Consider the following 20332-nt stretch of genomic DNA (forward strand, 5'->3'; position numbering starts at 1 on the left):
ATCATTCATGAACATTCAAAGTTTCAGAGTTTGTGGAGAGTTCTAAATTGCTCTGAAATGCTTAAGCATCTGTAGGACAGCATTTAACCTGAGAGAGGCAATGCTTTGTACAGCCGCTTTTGGTAGCCCAATGCACTACGAGGGAAAATGGAGATATGAGCTGTCTATGATACACCTCCCAGGCTTGAGTGGCAGTGGACTGCATCACAAAGCTCATAAATAGAATAAAATAAATAGAATGTAATGGTTACCTATAGAGATATATGGAATCACCACTGATAATGTGCTCTTACTCGCAAGATAAATATACATGTAAATGATCTGTATGTATCTGAAAGGCAGGCTTTACAAGCATCCCTGTGCATTGTTTTCAGCCAATGTTTTGCCCACATTAAAGTGCAATGTCTTGGCTGCAGTCATTAATGATAACGTTTAAGGATCTATGATGTTTTATGCTGTTTGCAGTCGAGGTGTTTGTTGCTTGTGAGAAATTAGCAATACTGGGTTGCCATCTTGGAATATCTGTGGAGGCTGTGCATTTCTCACATGTATAAGTGTGAATTGACATATATTTACAGAAGTACAAGATTATTTACAATGACCTTTCACCCTTGGCACATATGTGTACTCGGTAAGTTATTTTCTTCCTCTCCCTTCGACTACTGCAATCTTGACTTGTGCAACTGGGATGGAGGGATCCTGCCCTATAGTTAGCCTTATTGTCCTGGAAGACTTGACTGTTTGTCTCCAGGAGCACTCAGACCTAGAGGTTCTCCTGTACAGATAAAGACTCAATCACCTTGGCTTGAATCTCTGCAGCTTAGTCTTCTCAGGCATGGTGAGGTGGTGAGGTGGAGAGGCTGGTTCTCCGGAGTGCCCTGAGAGGAAGTTTCAGTAGGTCCTAACTGTGGCTCCTTCTCCCTGTGCATGCACATTGACATCACTCTGTTCCCCGCCCGAGTCAAAGCCCCTCAACCCCCTTTGCCAATGATGCTGAGTACCAATGGTCAGAGTAGAGTAGTGGAGTCCAGGTGCATGTACTCTACATACTCAGCAAACATGTACATGAGGGTGCTAGACCTGAATCTCAATGGTGCTCAACAGATTGTGCTCCTGTCTCAACCTGTCCACAGATGCAGCCAGACATACGTATGTTAGAGCTAACATGGCACTATAAACTTTGGTGGATTTCCTCTACCAATCTATCCAATTTACCATCCTGTGCCTGCCTGTGTATTTTGGCTAAGTTACAAAGAGGAAAGACCATAGGATCATCTCCTGTCTGGGACTGAGCTGGTGCCTGGTCTCCAGCATTGCTCTGAGTGTCAGAGACCTGGAAGTTTCTTCCTTCACCAACTGCGGAGACCCGCCAGTGATGTGCTCACCAGATCGTGCTCCTGATAGATAGAGAACGCCCCAAAGTGAGAGTCTCTGAGTTGGTGGCGGTGCAGGTGAAAGCCTTGCCAATCTATCCTATGAGGATTGAGTGGCTTCCTCTCCAGTGTTGGTAGTGGTGGCTTGTTCCTTGCATTGGTTCATAGGGTGCTACTATTGCCTGCATAAGAAAAGGGAAAGAATTAGTTGTGTGAAAGGACGAAAAGCTTGTGCTGGTTTAAGAATGAGTTTGCACCTGGTGTTAATGGGAGAGCAGCCACATGAAGTTCATGTGGTTGTTTGTCCTTGGGACTGTTCTTGTCTCCATTTGAGCAGTTGCTGTCTTTCTCAGTCAGTTCTAGCAATTTGCCCTATATAGGGTGAGGAGCCTAATGTCTGCCAGACCACTGTCTGTTTTTGCCCCCTCTCCCCTGTTATAAAAGGTAATTTCCTGCAAAGAAACAAAGAGAATGAGTGAGTATGACAGAAGTGGCTGGGAGAGTCATTAGTGCATGGTGCATGGTTAGGAAGGCCATCCCAGTTAGTACATAGGAAGCCTAGTGGAAAGATGAGGTAGGTAATAACTATTGAGTATATATCAACATGTAATAGAGAGAGTGGCAGTCTGCAAGCCTTGGTGAGAGGTGTGTACAAAGAGATAGAGAAAGAGTTAGAGAACCTGGTGAGAAGCCAAGGAAGAAATTGCTGGGCCCGTTACTGAGATATCTAGATCGTAGATAGCCACTGGTGAGGTGCCAACAGATTGGAGTTTGGCCAATGCAGTGTCATTGTTTAAGAAAGGTTGTAAGTAAAAGCCAGGGAACTATAGATCGGTGAGCCTTATGTCAGTGGTGGATAAGTTATTGGAAGAGATATCAAAATCTTCAAGAGAGTTTCACCTTTGTTAATCATCAGGAACAAATGTTTCAAGTAATGGAACAACTTTAGTGGACATGTTGCAATCTCAACAGGCTGCCGGCTCAACAAACATCTGGCGTTACCACAGGTTGACGAAACTGTGTAAAATAATTATTTGCAGTGGTGTCACATTCATTATAAAATGTAGTGAAAAGATTTAGCAAGAGACTATACCAACTTTAATGAAGACTTAAAGAAAAGTGAAAATCATTATTTCTTATAAAGTGTTTGAAATAATGAGAAATACATTAGAAAGTATCATAGACATCATTGAAGAATTTGCATTCTTTTATTAATTATATGGAATTGAAGAAACACTTAGGGACTAAATTATTTCGAATAGCATATTGGATCGAATTGTTGTGGAAAATTCCTTTGTGTACAATTTTAATGTTATCATTAAGCCACTTAAGAGAATCAATTGGCTAGTTAATTTAAAATTAAGCTCCCTGGTAATGTATTACAAGGTCTTTCAAGGGATTTGAGGGCTTCACACTTGCAACAGCCTGGACTACATGTTTATATTCCTCATTCTTACAGATTTGGTTCTTGGCTATGTCCTGAGTTGTTTAAATTCAAAGAGAGAATCCCAGCTTTTGGTGTTAAAATATATTTGCAGCTACATTTCATAAGATTGCTTTAAAGGATAACAATCTGAGGTGGATTATTCATCCCATATTGGATCATCCATCCTGAAGCACCCTTTAGTCCTGTCATTGCAGAAACTGATTTTTTAAAAATTCATCACTTGACTGAAAAGTTCAGTGATCTCTGTGTGAAAGACTTCCTGCTATCAGCCCTAAAGTTATGCTTTATTAGTTAACCATACTTTTCTTATCCTATTCACATAACATAACTTACAGCGATATTCTAAAACAAATCTTTTCCCTTACATGTAACATTATAAACTAATCTTCACTTACTCTCCATTCTTTTTTAAAGCACTAATTGTGACAGTCTCAGTGAAATGCTTTTCCTCAGTAGCTGCTGAATGAGAGAGATAACCTGTATATAATGCTCAAAAAAATTCTGACTGACAAGAAATGAATCTTAATCATTCACTTCCAAATGGCTTGATTATTCACAGCAGCAAAATTGGGATCCATTACCAACAATAATCAACATCAGCCACATTCATAGTGACATCTTATACTGTGTAATGCTTTTATTAAAAAAATTGAATCTGCAAAGTGACAGAGATATCATTCACTCAGTTAATTTTCTTTTTATTCATTCATAGGAAGTGAGTGTGGCTTAATTAAAGGATTAAGATTGTACACAAAGGAATTTTCTACAGCCATTTGATCCAGTACACTTTTGGAAATAATTTAGTCCCTAAATGTTTCTTCAATTCCATGAAATTAATAAAAGAATGCAAGTTCTTCAACAATGTCTATGATACTTTCTGGGCTTGCATTTATTGCCCATCCCCCTACCGGCCCTTGAGAAGATTGTGGTGAGCTGCCTTCTTGAACCTCTGCAGTCCAGGTGCTGTATGTAGCCTCACAATCCATTATGGAGGGAATTCCAGGATTTTGATCCAGCGCCAGTGAAGGAACGATGATATAGTTCCAAGTCAGGTTGGTGATTGACTCAGAGGAGAACTCGAGGGTGGTGGTGTTCTGATGTATCTACTGCTCTTATCCTTTTAGATATGACTGTAGGTTTGGAAGGTGCTGTTTGAACAGCCTTAGTGAATTTCTCGAGTATATCTTGTAGATAGGACACACTGCTCCTATGAGCATCAATAATGGAGGGTATAGATGTTTGTGGATGCGGTGCCAGTCAAGCAGGTTGTTTTGTCCTGGATGGTGTCAAGCCTCTTGAGTATTGGCAGAGCTGCACTCATCCAGACAAGTGGGGAGTATTCCATCATACGCCTGACTTGTGCCTGTAGGTGGTGACTCACTCACTGCAGGATTTCTAGCCTCTGACCTTCACTTGTTGCCACTACATACATGGCAAGCCCAATTTAGTTTGTAATCATCGGTAATCCCCAGGAGTTGGATAATGTGAGATTCAAAGGGTTAGATTCTCTCTTATAGGAGATGGTAATAACCTGGCATTTGTGTTACTTACCTCTTTTCAACATAAACCTGGATATTGTCCAGGTCTTGCTGTATTTGGTCATGACCTGCTTCAGTACCTGAGGAGTCGTGAATGATACTGAATATTGTACAATCATCAGTAGACATTCCCACCTTCTGATGGGCAGCTGACGATGGTTGGGCCGAGGAACCTTTGCAGGGATGTCCTGAAGCTGAGATGATTGACCTTCAACAACCACAACCATCTCCTTTATGCCAGGCTAGACTCTTACAAGTGGAGAGTTTGTCCCCTGATTCCTATTGATTCTAGTTTTGCAAGGGGTCCTTGATGCTACATCTGCACAAATGTGACCTTAATGTCAAGGGCTGTCACTCTCATTTCCTCTCTGGGATTCATCCCTTTTGTCCATGTTTGGAAGGAGAATGTAACAAGGTCAATAACTGGGTGGCCCTAGAGGAACCAAACTGAGTCTCTATTGCTATGTGCTGCTCATTAGAACTTTTTCTTGACCCCATACATCTCTTTACTGATGATTGACAGTAGACCAATGGGGTGATAATTGGTCCGATTGAATTTACATTGATGTGCTGGGCTGCTCCATCATTGATGATGGGACATTTGTGGAGTCTCCTTTTCCAGTGAGCTGTTTCATTTTCCACCACCATTCATGATTGGATGTGGCAAGACCTCAAAGCTTAAGTCTGATTCGTTGGTTGCGGAATCACTTAGCTCTATCAATTGCTGTTTATGCTGTATGGCACACAGTTAGTCCTGTTTTGTAGATTCACCTCAATTCTAGATGTACCTGATGCTGCTCCTGGCATGTCCTCTTGCACTCTTTTTTGAACCAGTGTCGATCTGATTAAAATGTCTAAATGTCAGAAATTGGTAATGATACAGTCAAACTCATTTACATATAATTTGTGCACATACATTTTTTAAGTTCATGATTTATTCAAACACAAATTAAGGAAATCATAGTTCACTTGGATTGGTACTACTTACACCTCAGGACTCAGTTACAGCCTTGACAAATAAACTGTTGTATATAAAGGTCATGTAACAGAACATAAGAACACAACAAATAGGGTCAGGAGTAGGCCCTCTGGCCCATTGAGTCAGGTCCACCATTCAATAAGATCATGGCTAATCTTTTTGTGGATTCTGTTCCAGTGACTGCCCACTCACTCATTCCTTCATTCCTTTACTGTTCGAAAATCTATCCATCTTTGCCTTAAGAACATTCAATGAGGTAACCTCAACTGCTTCACGGGGCAAGGAGTTCCACAGATTCATAACCCTTTTGGTGAAGAAGTTCCTCCTCAACTCAGTCCTAAATCTGCTCCCCCTTATTTTGAGGCTATGTCCCCTCGTTCTACTTTCATCTGCCAGTGGAAACAAACTCCCTGCTTCTATCTTATCTATTCCCTTCATAATTTTATATCTTTCTATATAAATTCCCCTCTCATTCTAAATTCCAATGAGAGTTGTCCCAGTCTAATCAATCTCTCCTGATAAGTCAACCCTCTTATTTCCGGAATCAATCTGGTGAACCGCCTGTACATCCCTTCCAGTGCTAGTACATCCTTTTTTACATAAGGAGACCAAAATTGTACACAGTAATCCAGGTGTCACCTTACCAGCACCCTATACGGTTGCAGCATAATCTCCCTGCTTTAAAACTCAATCCCTCTAGCAATGAAGGATAATATTCCATTTGCCTTCTTAATTGACTTAATTATGAAATGATTTTAAGTAGTTTCAATCCAACTGGCAAAGGACATGAGTACAACACTATGTTCATCTTTATCTTAGTTTGCAATCCCTTTCATGAAATCACAGAACGGCTTACTTTGGAAATAGAGATATGCCAAATGGGAGTTGTAGTTGTACTGCTGACAGAAGGGCAGAGGCAAAATGGAAGCGACTGTTCCTGACACAGTCGGCCTAAAATGTTCCATACTTCATCAATGATACCCTTTACTGTAATGAACAAAACACTTCATCGCAGAAAGCCATTTAATAAAGTTTGAGTTTACTCCACCCACTAAACCCTTACCAATCCCTGATATGCCCTTAACTGAAATGTTTACAGCCTTCGAAGAGTAATGTAGGCAGGTAACATCTATCTTGACAGGGGTTATTGACTCAGACCTTTCAACACTGAAGTGACTTCATGATTTGTCTGCCCACTATCTGATCATGTCTAAATTTGCCAGAAGTAACACAATCACTGCATCTTTCAGATGGAGAGATGCAGAGGATGAAGTCAGCAAAGAGATCAATGTTTGCTTTGGTCAAAACAAAGCATCCTCAATAAAATGACAAATAGTGAAACCAAGTATGCTTTTCTTTCGGATAATCATATAAATTTTGTATTGAAGCCAAATGTCTGGAGCCAAGATTTCTGATTTCAATAAAGTTGCATGTTAAATTCAATACATAAAAGAAAAGGGACAGCTTTGTTCAAAAAAAAGACCTAATACGTTCTGTCAAAGCACTAGAAATTGTAAAGGGTACTGCTGTAAATATATGATAGACATCAAAAAAATCATCTGAAGGTAGGAGGAGTGATGGCAGTGAATTTGACACTATCCTTCATTGTGGAGACTGGATTTATATCCACTTCATTGAGTATCCTTGATTCTGGCTTTATATGTTCTGTGGGAAGTATCTGCTTGTTCATAGAGTTTGAAAATTTTGTGTTGTTAACATATGTTCACGAGCCACTGAACTCAGACTGTCCCAGACGATCTCACATAGAATCTTTACAGCAGAAACGTTCAGCCTATTAGCTTGCTGCTTCCCACTTTTGACTGGATGCTGATTATGACAGAGATAATTGAAATTGTTGGACCAGGAGAGCTGATATTTCTTAAGTCATAACTTTCCAAACAAAGAAATCTATTGACTGAATTCTCCCTTTTATTTTGAGAAATTTTTGTTTTGGGGAGATCCATAGCACTCAGTCCACAATAACCCATGCTGGCTTTTCTCAAGCAATTTTCTGCTCTTCAGTTCATTGATCATGTATCCAGCCTATTTGGTGCCCAGTTCATAAAATCATACAGCAAGAGCTGTGGAAGTGTTCATTGCTGCCGGGACTTGGTGACAATCAAACAGTTGGTGCCATATTCAAAACACGCTTGTACTACTTCAGATGCTGTAAGCCAAGAACTCGCTTTGCTGCTCCACCATGCTAACCCAGTAAGTGGCTCAGAAATGGAAGTTGTCATTCCATTTCCCAGACAAGGATCTAGATTTGCTGATGAACAGAATAGTACAAAGCAGACAACCAGAGGAGGCCATCCAATTAGATACAGCTCGCTTGGACAGAAATAGCAGCTCAGGTCAGTGCAGTCTCCATGGTCAAAAGTAATGTCCTGGCGGTATGGAAAGAAGGTTGTTAATGTCTGCATTATGCAAGGGTAAGTGTCAACATTTTCTCTCCAGTATTCATAGGCCACCATGGAGAGTCATAGAATCATACAGCATGGAAACAGACCCTTTGATCCAACTCATCCATGCTGACCAGACATTCCAATCTGACCTAGTTCCATTTGCCGGCATTTGGCCCATATGCCTCCAAACCCTTCCGATTCATATATCCATCCAGGTGCCGAACAAATGTTGTAATTGTACCCACCTCCACCACTTCCGCTGGCAGCTCATTCCATACACACACTACTCTCTGTGTGATAAAGTTGCCCCTCAGGTCCTTTTCAAATCTTTCCCCTCTCACCTTAAGCCTCTAGTTCTGGACTCCCCACCCTGGGAAAAAGACTAGCTATTCACCCTATCCATGCCCCTCATGATTTTATAAACCTCTATAAGGTCACCCCTCAGCCTTTAATGCACAGGGAAAATAAAACCCAGCCTATTCAGCCTCTCCCTGTAGCTCAAACCCTCCAGTCCCTGCAAAATTCTTGTTAATCTTTTTACACCATCTGAAATTTGATAACATCCTTTCTATAGAAGGGTGGCCAGGATTCCTATAGAACAGTTACACATATTCCAAAAGTGACCTCACCAATGAATTGTACAGCTTCAATATCTCATTCCAACTCCCATACCTGATATTATGACCAATGAAAGCAAGCTTACCAAACACCTTCTTCATCCCTCTGTCTACCTGCCACTCCACTTTCAAAAAGTTGTGCACCTGCACCAATACTCCCCACAGTCCTATCATTAACTGTATAAGTCCTGCTCTTGTTTGCCTTACCATAACGCAACACTTGACATTTATTTAAATTAAACTCCATCTGCCACTTCTCAGCATGTTGGCCCATTTGACCACAGTCCTGTTGTACCCTGAGATAATCTTCCTTATTGTCCATTACACCTATTGTCCTATTTTGGTGTCATCTGCAAACTTACTAACCATACCTCCTATAATAAGATCTAAATCCTTTTTATAAATGATGAAAAGCAGTGGACCCACACTGATCCTTTTGGCACACCATGGTCTCAGGCCTCCAGTCAGAAAAGCAACCTTCCACCACCACTCTTTGTCTCCTAACTACAAGCCAATTTTTGTATCCAATTGGCGAGCTCCTCCCGGATCTCATGTGATCTTACCTTACTAATCAGTTTGCCATGCAGAAACTTGTCAAATCACAGAATGCCTATAGTACGGAAACAGGCCTTTTGGCCCAATAAGTCCACACCAACCCTCCGAAGTGTAACCCACCCAGACCCATTCCCCTATCCTGTGACTCTACATTTACCCTTGAGTAATGTGACCAACCTACACATCCCTGAACGCTATGGGCAATTTAGCTTGGCCACTTCACCCAACCTGCACATCTTTGGACTGTGGGAGGAAACCAGAGCACCCAGAGGAAACCCACGCAGACGCGGGGAGAATGTGCAAACTCCACGCAGACAATCGCCCAAGGCTGGAATTGAACCAGGGTCCCTGGCGCTGTGAGGTTGCAGTACTAACTACTGAGCCACTGTGCCACCCCTGAATGCTTTACTGAAGTCCATAAAACAACATCCTTCATCAATCTTCTTTGTTACCTCTTCAAAAAACTCAATCAAGTTAGTGGGACATGATTTCCCATGCATAAAGCCACGCTGACTATCTCTAATCAGTCCTTGCCATTCCAAATGCATGTAAATTGTGTCCCTCAAAAAGTTTTAATATGTAACCCAGATCAGTTTAAGAGGACCTAAACAGAAGTTCAAGGGTCAGCATCAGATTTAGTCAGGAATCAAATGTCAGTGAAAGTGACTCCATGTTGTTGAATGGCAGTCAAAGTAGACGATTGCTACATTCAAGCTGCTGGTCACTCTGAAACGTGAGAAGCAGGGGAAAGAAGCTCCAGGATAGAGATGTCGGTATTTTTAGCCCTCAGGCAGTCAGGGCATTGGAGTGGTCCTGAGGAGCTGAGAAGGCAGAACAACATTGTTGACTCTGTGTTGGAGAGAATTAGGGCTCAGACAAAGCCCTTTGGAATGCACAGTGTTCTTCTCATCTGGTAGGTTGCTGAGATAACTGTAGGATCTGTCTTGATGACACGTGCTACTTGATGTGCTTGTTTGGGTGTTCAACCATAGTTTGTCTTTACCTCCTATTTGCATCATGTTAATTCTGGATGATAAGAGTACATGCATATTATAAAGACAATATGTTTATTTTAGTAACTTTTGATTCTGGGCCGGATTGGAAAAGGACTGTTTTACAACAAAGGACCGAGGAAGGAATTGCTATCCATTAACTTTTTAACTTATTTCTTTTTAAAAAGTTTTTGTACCTAAGATGACATCAGGAATGGTGACATTGTACAATTTTCACTGTACTCCTGGACCCCTGTACCTGAGTACACATGACAGTAAAACCTAAATCTAATCTCAATCCAGTCTAATCCAAAATTTACTGAAACCATTGTGGTGTTCATGTTGCTGCCTTGTTCAAGCAGCAGGAATAAATGTTTAGACAGCACAAATCTGAGGCTCTGTATATAAAATGAAATTGAGTCAGAAACAGGTTGATTTGTGGAGTTGTGACCAGTAGTGGATACAAAAGGCCATTAGCTTGATAACAACTATCATCTTCTATTCAGAAGAATCCTTACAGTGTGGAAACAGGCCATTCAGCCCAACAAGTCTACACCAACTGTCTGAAGAGCATCCCACCCAGACTCAACCCCCCCCCCCCCCCCCGCCTCTCCCCCACAACCTATCCCAAGAACCCCACATTTCCCATGGCCAAGCGACCTAACCTGCACATCTTTGGACTATGGGAGGAAACTGGAGCACCCAGAGGATACCCACCCAGACACAGAGAGCATGTGCAAACTCCACACAGTCATCAAATGGTGGAATCGAACCAGGGTCCCTGTTATTGAGGCAGCAGTAGTAACTACTGAACCACTATGCTGTCTACCTGATTGGCTCCTGGATAGATGAACAGTTTGTACATCTGAATGATACAGGCAGAAGCCTGCAGACTGCTATAAGGGACAAATGGTGTGTCCGTCTCTCTCTCTCTTCTAAAAAATACCTTCAGGTTATTTTCTTCCTCCAGTTGCTGTAAGTTGTTGCTTTTAACCAATAAGTCAGAGACATTATAATTCATGAATTAATTACTCTGTGCCACCTGTGGCGAAGATAGAAAACCGGAAGGAAAAGATCTGAGAACTGAAATACTTGGGAAACAAAAGAAACACTCAATTAAAGCTTAAGGGCTGGTGTTATTGAACTTCTTCCCCAGTACTTTTTTCCCTCCATCCATAACACCAGCATTTTTTGTCTCTGTCGGTCTGTCTGTATATATGTATAGGCATTTAGAAGGCGGTTAGCGTTTAACTGAAGAGTTATACATAGGCAGTTCATAAGCATTTACCTTAGGTTAAAAACTATCCATCTGTAATCAATGGTTGCTCTTGTTAAATACAGAAACCTGCTCCATATTTTTTGTTAACATGAGTCTATTGACAGGTAAACTGGAGACTTTGCACACTTTTCATTTTCAAACATTTTCAGTTTTTGTAATGAATCTGGGAATAGCAGGACTATCTGAGTGAGGCATGACAAGTTATTTTACTTGTCCAACGTTGTTACGATAAAGTTTAATTTCTTTGTGCGAAATTGTGGAACCTTGTGGCTTTATTTTCTTTGGAAGTACCTGGGATCTCAAATTTCATCTACTCTAAACAAACAAAATATTTATGGTCCCTAACCAGGTCGTCACATCTGGTGTCTCGTCGGGGATCATAACAAACACAACAGTATATGAGTCTGCCAGCTGCATCAAACTGCACAGCATACTCAACTAAATAGCTCTATGAAGTTGTTTAGTAATAATTACAAAAAATACATTGAGTCACCTGTTGCTAGATTTCTTATGTTTAAATTATTTTCAAATAGTAAGTACAAACACAGTTGTTTATTTGAAGTTTGCCTTTTAGACAAATTTACAAAATGCTGCTTGAATTGTTGATGGTTGCTTTAAACAAAACAACATTTTGCTAGTTTACTGAAACAATTCAAAACTGAAGCAAACATCAGCCAGTAATTGAAATGGAGCAGAAATCCATTTATTTTCAATTGGTCTTAAAACTACCCTCTAACATCCAAAAGAAAACATGGTTCAAATTAGTGCCTATTTTGTTTGGATTTCAGTGTCATTATTTCAGCATGTTGACAACAATAGAATAATGAAATCTGCTATAAAGTTCAGCTTAAAATCAACAAATATGGTGTTCCCTATTTTAGTGTCATTAGTCTATTTTAATTGATTATAAGTTTTATGAAAATGCCACAAGCCAGTGACAAATCTCGTGGCCATAAATTTCTATGTTTGACATTCAGCAGAAATATAACCAAAGCAAAAAGAGAGTGAATGCCGATGACCCAATAACTGTTTGACCTTTGACATCTTCCTCAGATATATGATCAGGAAGGATCACTACAACACTTTGTTGATGGCAGTGACCCCAACAAGTCTAACTGGATGAGATATATCCGATGTGCAAGACATTGTGGGGAACAGAACATGACGGTTGTCCAGTACAGGTAGGAGATATTTACATTTTGACTGATCAGTGTGACAATTCGCACAATTTTGAGTTTGACTGCAGAAGCAACTAAAGTAAGGCAAAAATGTACATTACCCCCAGCTGACTTCATTAACATCCACTGCTTTGTCAAGGTTCTTTCCTCTGTCACAGGTCAGGACTGAGATTGTTAGCTAAGTACCATTAATAAATTTACAATAATGAATCACCTCACATTAAGCTACTCTGGATTCAGGTTTGAGTTGGTCAAATGCAGCTAACATTTATGTCACATAAGTGCCAGAACATGATGTCTAAATCTAGAAAGTTACAAATCACACAACACCAGGTTATAGTCCAACAGGTTTAATTGGAAGCACTAGCTTTCAGAGTGCCGCTCCTTCATCAGGTGGTTGGACTATAAACTGGTGTTGTATGATTTGTTACTTTGTACACCCAAGTCCAACACCAGCATCTCCAAATCATAAATCAAGAAAGTTCCAGTCTTCTCTTTCCGCATAGCTGCAATTCTCAAAGTCACCAATTTGGCAGTCACAATTGACCATTAGGCTGACTGGATCAGTAAAATCAACACAATCAACAAAAGAACGGGCAGAGGCTATATATTCCATGATAAATGGATCCCTTTAAGCCATATAAGTATTTTCACTATCTATAAGATTAAAGACAAGTGCATGATGAAATACATGCGTGGGTGTAGGCATAACAGCAATCAAAACAATTCACTATTATCCAGAACAGAAGAATTTGCTTCAGAGGTATCTGTGTTACTGTACTAAATTTCTGAACTTCCCTATCACTAACATGCAGCATTTATGGTTTATATGCCACTACAGTAATTCATTGAGATTACTTTGGTGGTGTCTTATTTCCTTCTTGCCCCTCCCACTGAATAGGATCTATTAGAAGCATTAACACCTTCAACTTCACCTCAAACAGTGAGGGTAAATCTCTTTAGATTTCCTACTTAGTAGCATTGTGGGAGTATTAGTACCTCAAGATTTGCAGGTACTAATACTCCTGCAATGTATTAGTAGAAAAACACCCATTACCTCTCCTCAGAACAATTTTGAATGCACAAGTAATGTGTTAGCCACTGATACCTATGTCTCAAGAAAGTAATTTTTAAATAATTTGCCTGTTCAGATCCTCTGTTATGGATAATATCTATTCTCTGCACCATTGATACTGTACAGCTGCAGTGTATGACCGACAAGATAAACTGGATCAATTCAATAAAGTCCGAGAGCAACTTTCAGCGTTAGGAATATGATGGGAATATTACACTCCATACATCATCCTTACTTGAACATACATTAGCATTCCTTCACCGCCAAGGGTCAAAATCCTGGAGTTCCTGACCTAATACAGTCATGGGAACACCAGCACAACAATCACTGTTATGGTTAAATGACAAGGCCATTCCTTCTTAGGGCAAATTCTTCTGTTCTGGATAATAGTGAATTGTTTTGATTGCTGTTATGACTACACCCATGCACGTATTTCATCACGCACTTGTCTTTAGTCTTGTAGATAGCAATAAATGTGGCCTTGCCAATGTTGCCCAAATAAACAAGAACAAATAAAATATTTTATGCATGTTACTTAATAATGCTTGTGCTCTGCATAATAGAGAACTAACTGGCATTTATATCATTTGTTCATAGCAGCATGCTGTTCGCAAATATGCTGCCACTTTTACCAGCAAAATATCAGTTACTATACATCAAAAATAATGAATTAGTTGAGAAGCGCTTTGGGGTATTCTAAGAGCGTGGTAATGTGGTTTGTAAATGCAAGCTGTTTCTTTCTTTAACTAAATGCATTTTCTCTCCCATTGAAGCACAACCCTTGTACCCATACTAAAAAAATTTAGGCAGTCAACCAGTTAAAACTGTGTAGCATTTAAATATTGAGCAATGTCAGTCTTTCTTGGCTGGTTATTTAGGACCACCTTGCTAATAAGATCAATGACTTGCAGAGTTATCGGAAAATGAATGTGAATTGTTAGTCTTGAAGAGGTGATGACAAAATTGATTCTAAAGGGAAAAGCATATACAAACAGCAAAAAAGGGATGAAAAATAAGAGTGACAAATTTTGGAAAAAAGTAAAAGTATCAGAGTTACAATAAAAGGAAGGTGATGGCTTACTGGTATTATCGCTCAAATATTAATCCAGGAACTCAATTAATGATCTGGGGATCTGGGTTCCAATCCACCAAGGCAGGTGGTAGAATTTTAATCCAAGGTGTATCTGCAATTACGAGTCTAATGATGACTATGAAACCACTGCTGATTATCAGGAAAAAAACTGTCTGGTTCAGCAATGTACTTCAGGGAAAGAAATCTGCCATCCTTACCTGGTCTGGCCTAAATGTGACTCCACACCCACAGCAATGTGGTTGACTCTCAACTGCCCTCTGAAATGGTTTAGCAAGCCACTCAGTTGCACTAATGACTACAAAGCCACATCAAAGAAATGACAAATGTCAACCTAGTCATCGAAAATGACAACAGCCAAAACAGCCCTGTTAACCCTCCAAAGTCCTCCTTACTGACAGCTGGGAGCTAGTGCCAAAATTGAGACAGCTATCTCACAGATTAATCAGGCCTGGCATAGTCACACTTACTAAATCAATATCCCAGACACTACCACCAATGCCCCCACCCCCTCAGCCCCCCAGCAGAGATGGTGGCACAGTGGTATAGAGTTGCCTCAGAAGTCTTCAACATTGACTCCAACCCTCATGATGTCAACTAGCGGCAAAGAAACCTCCTACTGATTGCCATGTACCATCCTCCCTCAGCTGATGAATCAGTATCCTTCCATGTTGAACACGATTTGCGCAAGGGTAGCAAAATGTACTCCGGGTGGGGAATTTCAACATCCATCACCAAGAGTGGCTTGGCAACAACACGACTGATCAAGCTGGTTGGGTCCTAAAGGAAATAGTGGCTAGCCTGAGTCTGTGGCAGGTGGTGAGACAACCAACAAAAGGGAAAAATGTAATTGACCTCATCCTTACCCATTTGCCTGGCACAGATGAATCCATCCATGACAGTATCAATAAGAGCAACCACTGCACAGTCCTTATCTTCTCCATTGTGTTGTATGGCACTATCACTGTGCTAAATGCGATGGACTTCAAACAGATCCAGCAACTCCAGATTGGGCATCCATACAGTGCTGTGGACCAGAAGAATCATACTCCAACACAATCGGCAATTGTATGCCCCATTTTACCATTACCATTAAGCTGGGGAATCAATACAGTTATCAGGGTTAAATTCCACCTGCCTCTGACCTGCCATCTCACCAAACCATCTATATCCTCTTGTAACTCAAAACCTTCTTCTCACTCAGTAACCTGGCCAATCTTCGTGACATCTGCCAATTTACTTATTATCTCCCCACATTCTCATCCACATCATTTATTTATATCATTAACAAAAAGGGACCCATCACTAATTGCTGTCGTACAACATTGGACACTGGCCTCCAGTCATTCAAACAGCCTTCTACCAACACCCTTTGTCTCCTATCATTAAACCAATTTTGAATCCAACTGACCAAGTTACCCTGGATCCCATGTGCTTTTACCCTCTTTATCAGTCTGCCATGTGAAACCTTGTCAAAGGTTTTGCTGAAATCCGTATAAACTATATCAACTGCACTACCCTCACCTATACACCTGGTCACCTCTTTGAAAGATTCAAATTTGTTAGGCATGACCTCCCTTTGACAAAGCCACGCTGACTCTCCCTGATCAAATATTACCTGTTGAAGTGGCGATTGATTTTCCTCTTCAAAACTTTCTCCACTGATGTGAGACCAAGGTCTGTAATTCCTTGGTTTGTATCTGCCAACCTGCTTGAAAAATGGAATCAAATTAGCTCTCTTCCACTCCTCTGGCAAGTCCCCTGTGACCAGAGAGGAATTAAAAGCTTTGGTCTGAGCTCCTACAATTTCCTCCCTCGTCTTCCATAGCATTCTGGGATACAGCTCATCTGGACCTGGAGACTTGTCTACTTTTAAACCTGCCAAAACTTCCAATACCTCCTCACCCCCAATGTCACTGCTCAAGAACCTAGTCTCTCCTTCTACATTCGGTAACCATTTCCTCCCTGTCCAAAATGAAGACACTTGTATATTTGAGAAAATTATTCATTAAGATGCCCATGACGAAGTTAGATTCAGAGTCCCATTTTGTTGGGTGTTTTCTAGTTGTTACCCGAATCTAATTTTTTTATGGCTAAGTGTGGGTTGTATAAAACTTTTTCATCTTGAGGTTTTTCATCTTGAGACTTAGCACGGTTTCTCCCCCCACCTTCTGTTAACTACAAAATGAAGCCTTTCAGCCTGTCAGCTTGAGTTGGTTCTGAAATCGTTATTTCCATTCACCTGAGCTTTCCTTTTTATCCCTTCTAAATTTTTATTTTTCAAATATTTATCCTCTTTCCTTTTAAAGTCTATTGCGAGACTTGATTCCACCAATGTTTCTGGTAGAGAATTCCAAACTCACCCCATTAACTACCTCACCCACTCTGTGACATTCCTCACATCAGATTTTAGTCCTACCTTATCACACGCCATTCCCAGAATAACACACTGCTGCCAGAATAAAATTTATAGTCCTAGTGGAGCATGCTCTCTTGGAGAGAGAGAAATGACTGGTGGTGGTTTAACTTGAGGGTCACCACACCTCAGACAATGGGAAAGTTGGAGAAAGAAAGCACTTCATGGTAACCTAAGCTCATCTGGGAATTGAACCCCCACTGTTGGTGTCACTCTGTATCAGAGAGTAGCTGTCCAGCCAACTGAACTAACTGACCACCAAGTTACCTTTATCTTACTTCCAGAGTATTCTGGAATGAAGTGGCATCCCTTGCGCTCGTGCAATCTATAGAAGTCCATAGTGCACTTAGACAAGCTCTGTCAGTCAAAAGTGCCCTATATGGTTCCTGACATTTTCCCCAGACAGACAGGAGAAATTTGACATCGTGTTTTGTGGATAGGAACCTGGAAGTACGTAGGTGGGACTTTGGCTTTCCGTCAGACTAGCAACAGAGACTATGGCTCCAGTCCGTGGCAGCCTGGTTAAAGCAATTTCAGCTGTCTGGAGGAATGCATAGCAATGTAGGAAGAGAGTCAATGACTGTCTCCACCGTGCTATGCAAGTATCACCAGCTTCTGTCCAATATCTCATACTCACTCAATCTCTGCTACCTCCCACTATGGCTCATGCTCAACCACTGTCATTAATGCCTGCAACATCTTCTCTCCATCACTGTCACCCACCCAAATCCCTGGCAGCATTAACTCCGCATTGCTTACTCACTTATCTTGTGACATCTTCTAACGTGCACAGAAGGTAACAGCTGTACCACCCACTTCATCTCCTGTAATATTTGCCCTACTATTATTTCAGGAGAAGAACAACCCTTAATAGTGTACAAAAATGCATGACGGATGGAAGGCTTCCTTAGTTTAACTCCTCACCCCTTATGTGGGAAGCATCCTGCCTTTGACCACCTCAAATGGCTGACTGGTCATGTCTAAGCCCCTGGACTGGTGTCAGAGGCTGCCCTTGTCTAGATGGAAGCTAGAGAACTTGGTGAAATAAATAGTGATATGTTGAAAAGTGTCCATATTGCAGAGGAGGAGATGCTGGACGTCTTACAATGCATAAACGTAGATAAATCTGAGGCCTGATCAGGTGTACCCCACAACTTCGTGGGAAGCTAGGTAAGTGATTGTTGAGCCCCTTGCTGAGATATTTCTGTCATCAATAGCCATGGGTGAGTTTCTGAGAGAATGGAGGTTGGTTAATGTGCTGCCTTTATTTAAGAAATTTGGTAAGGAAAAGCTAGGAAATTAAAGACTGGTGAGCCTGACATCAATGGTGGGCAAGTTGTTGGAGAGGATTCTGAGAGACAGGATATTTGGAAGGCAGGGATTGATTAGGGATAATCAACATGGCTTTGTGCATGGGAAATCATGATTCACTAACTTGATTTAGTTTTTTGAAGTAGTGACAAAAAAGATTGATTGTCTGTTTGGACTTCAGGAAGGCGTTCAACAAGGTTCCACAGGGTAGACTGGTTAGTAAGGTTATATTATGTAGAATACTGGGGGATTTAGCATTTGGATACAAACTTGGCTTGAAGGAAGGAGACAGAGAATGGTGGTAGAGTGTTGTTTTTCGGACTGGAAACTAGCGGTGTGCTGCAAGGATCCATGCTGGGTCCACTGCTTTTTGTCATTTATATAAATGATTTAGATGTGAACATGAGAGGTAGGTTAGTAAGTTTGCAGATGACACCAAAATTGGAGGTATACTGGATAGCAAAGAGGTTTAGCTCAGAGTACAATGAGACCTTGATCAGATGAGCCAATGGGCTGAGGAGTGAGTAGATGGAGTTTAATTTAGATAAATGTGATGTATTGCATTTTGGAAAGGCAAATCAGGACACGTAATGGTAAGGTTCTGGGGAATGTTGCTGAACAGAGAGACCCCAGAGTGGAGATTCATAGTTCCTTGGAAGTGAACTCACAGGTAGACAAGATAATAAAGAAGGCATCTGGTACACTTGCCTTTATTGATCAATGCATTGTGTATAGGAGTTGGCAGATCATGTTGAGGCTGTGCAGGACATTGATTAGGCCACTTTTGGAGTACAGCATGCAATTCTAGTCACCAGTTATAGGAAAGCTGTTGTGAAACGTGAAAGGATGCAGAAAATAATTTACAAAGATTTTGCTGGGATTAAAAGGTTTGAGCTATAGGGAGAGCTATAGGCTATTTTCCCTGGAGTGTCAGAAGCTGAGGGTGACCTAATAGAGATTTATAAAATCATGAGGGGCATGGATAGAGTGAATCTTAAAGATCTTTTTCCTGGGATGGGGAGACTCCAAAACTGGAGGGCATAGATTTAAGGTGAGAGGAGAAATATTTAAAAGAACCTCACACAGAGGATGGTGTGTGTATGGAATGAGCTACCAGAAGAAATGGTGGAGGCTGGTACAATTACAACATTTAAAATGTACTTGGCTGTGTACATGAGTAGGAAGGGTTTAGACGGATGGGGCCAAATGTTGGCAAATGGGAGAAGACTAATTCAAGTTATCTGGTCGGCATGGATGAATTGAACTGAAGGGTCTATTTCCGTGCTTAACATCTCATGACTCTAATATGCTAGAAAACTCTTAGTGAAGGCTATTCCACATGATGACTGAGGCTTGCTGACAAACATGACAAGCTTCCTGCTTTGTATCTGCAGGTATGCTCAAAGCAAGTGAGCATGATGACAGTAATTGAGAATCCAGTGATACATCCTGGTCCAGTCCATGTGCTGAGTGCATGGCAATGAGCGCACAGTGTCCTTGCTACAGCAATACAGTACTTGTTGGTGTGGTTCAAGGTGCAGCATTGAATTGCAGACATCCTTAAAGTACATTGTAGTTATTGCATAAGAGTTCTTAGAGGCTGGCATATATTTGATACCAATGTCTCTGGATGTGGGGTGTATGTCCTGAGATGTTGCTGCCCAGAGTCCAACATGGAAGTCCTTTGGAACAAGTGGTAAGCTGAATTCACCAGTTTCCTGCTTTAGATTTTGATGTCAAGATTTCTGGTTAGACATCTAAAAAATTCTGACCAATGATTCTATGAACAGAGATGGTTTGAGATTGGTAAAGCTTCATGAACTCTTAATAATATCAAAGTGGTGAAACACTTCCACCAGTAGAAAATCAAGAAGTCGAAAAGATTATTCACTAAAACCCCACAAAGGGATAATGATGCTCTGAAAAACATTGTGGAAAACATAGCTGCCTGGAATTTTTCTCTATTCTTTTATTCTATGACAGAAGGATTTACTTTGCACAAGTGATCCTTGGACGGTGTTTCACCTGCTCCACTGTGGGAGTAAATTTTTAGTGTGGAAAACAAAACATATTGTGA

General features: G+C 40.9%; 1 protein-coding gene across 1 annotated transcript in view; it reads left to right on the forward strand.

Moving 5' to 3' along the window:
- Window positions 1-20332, forward strand: part of prdm6 (PR domain containing 6) — a 208603-nt gene that overhangs the window by 128476 nt on the left and 59795 nt on the right. The window contains exon 4 of the mRNA XM_072584508.1: window positions 12239-12366. Within this exon, the coding sequence (XP_072440609.1) occupies window positions 12239-12366 (128 nt within the window). The remainder of the gene's footprint in view (window positions 1-12238; window positions 12367-20332) is intronic.

Source organism: Chiloscyllium punctatum, chromosome 2, assembly GCF_047496795.1.
Source record: "Chiloscyllium punctatum isolate Juve2018m chromosome 2, sChiPun1.3, whole genome shotgun sequence".
Classification (NCBI taxonomy): Eukaryota; Metazoa; Chordata; class Chondrichthyes; order Orectolobiformes; family Hemiscylliidae; genus Chiloscyllium; species Chiloscyllium punctatum.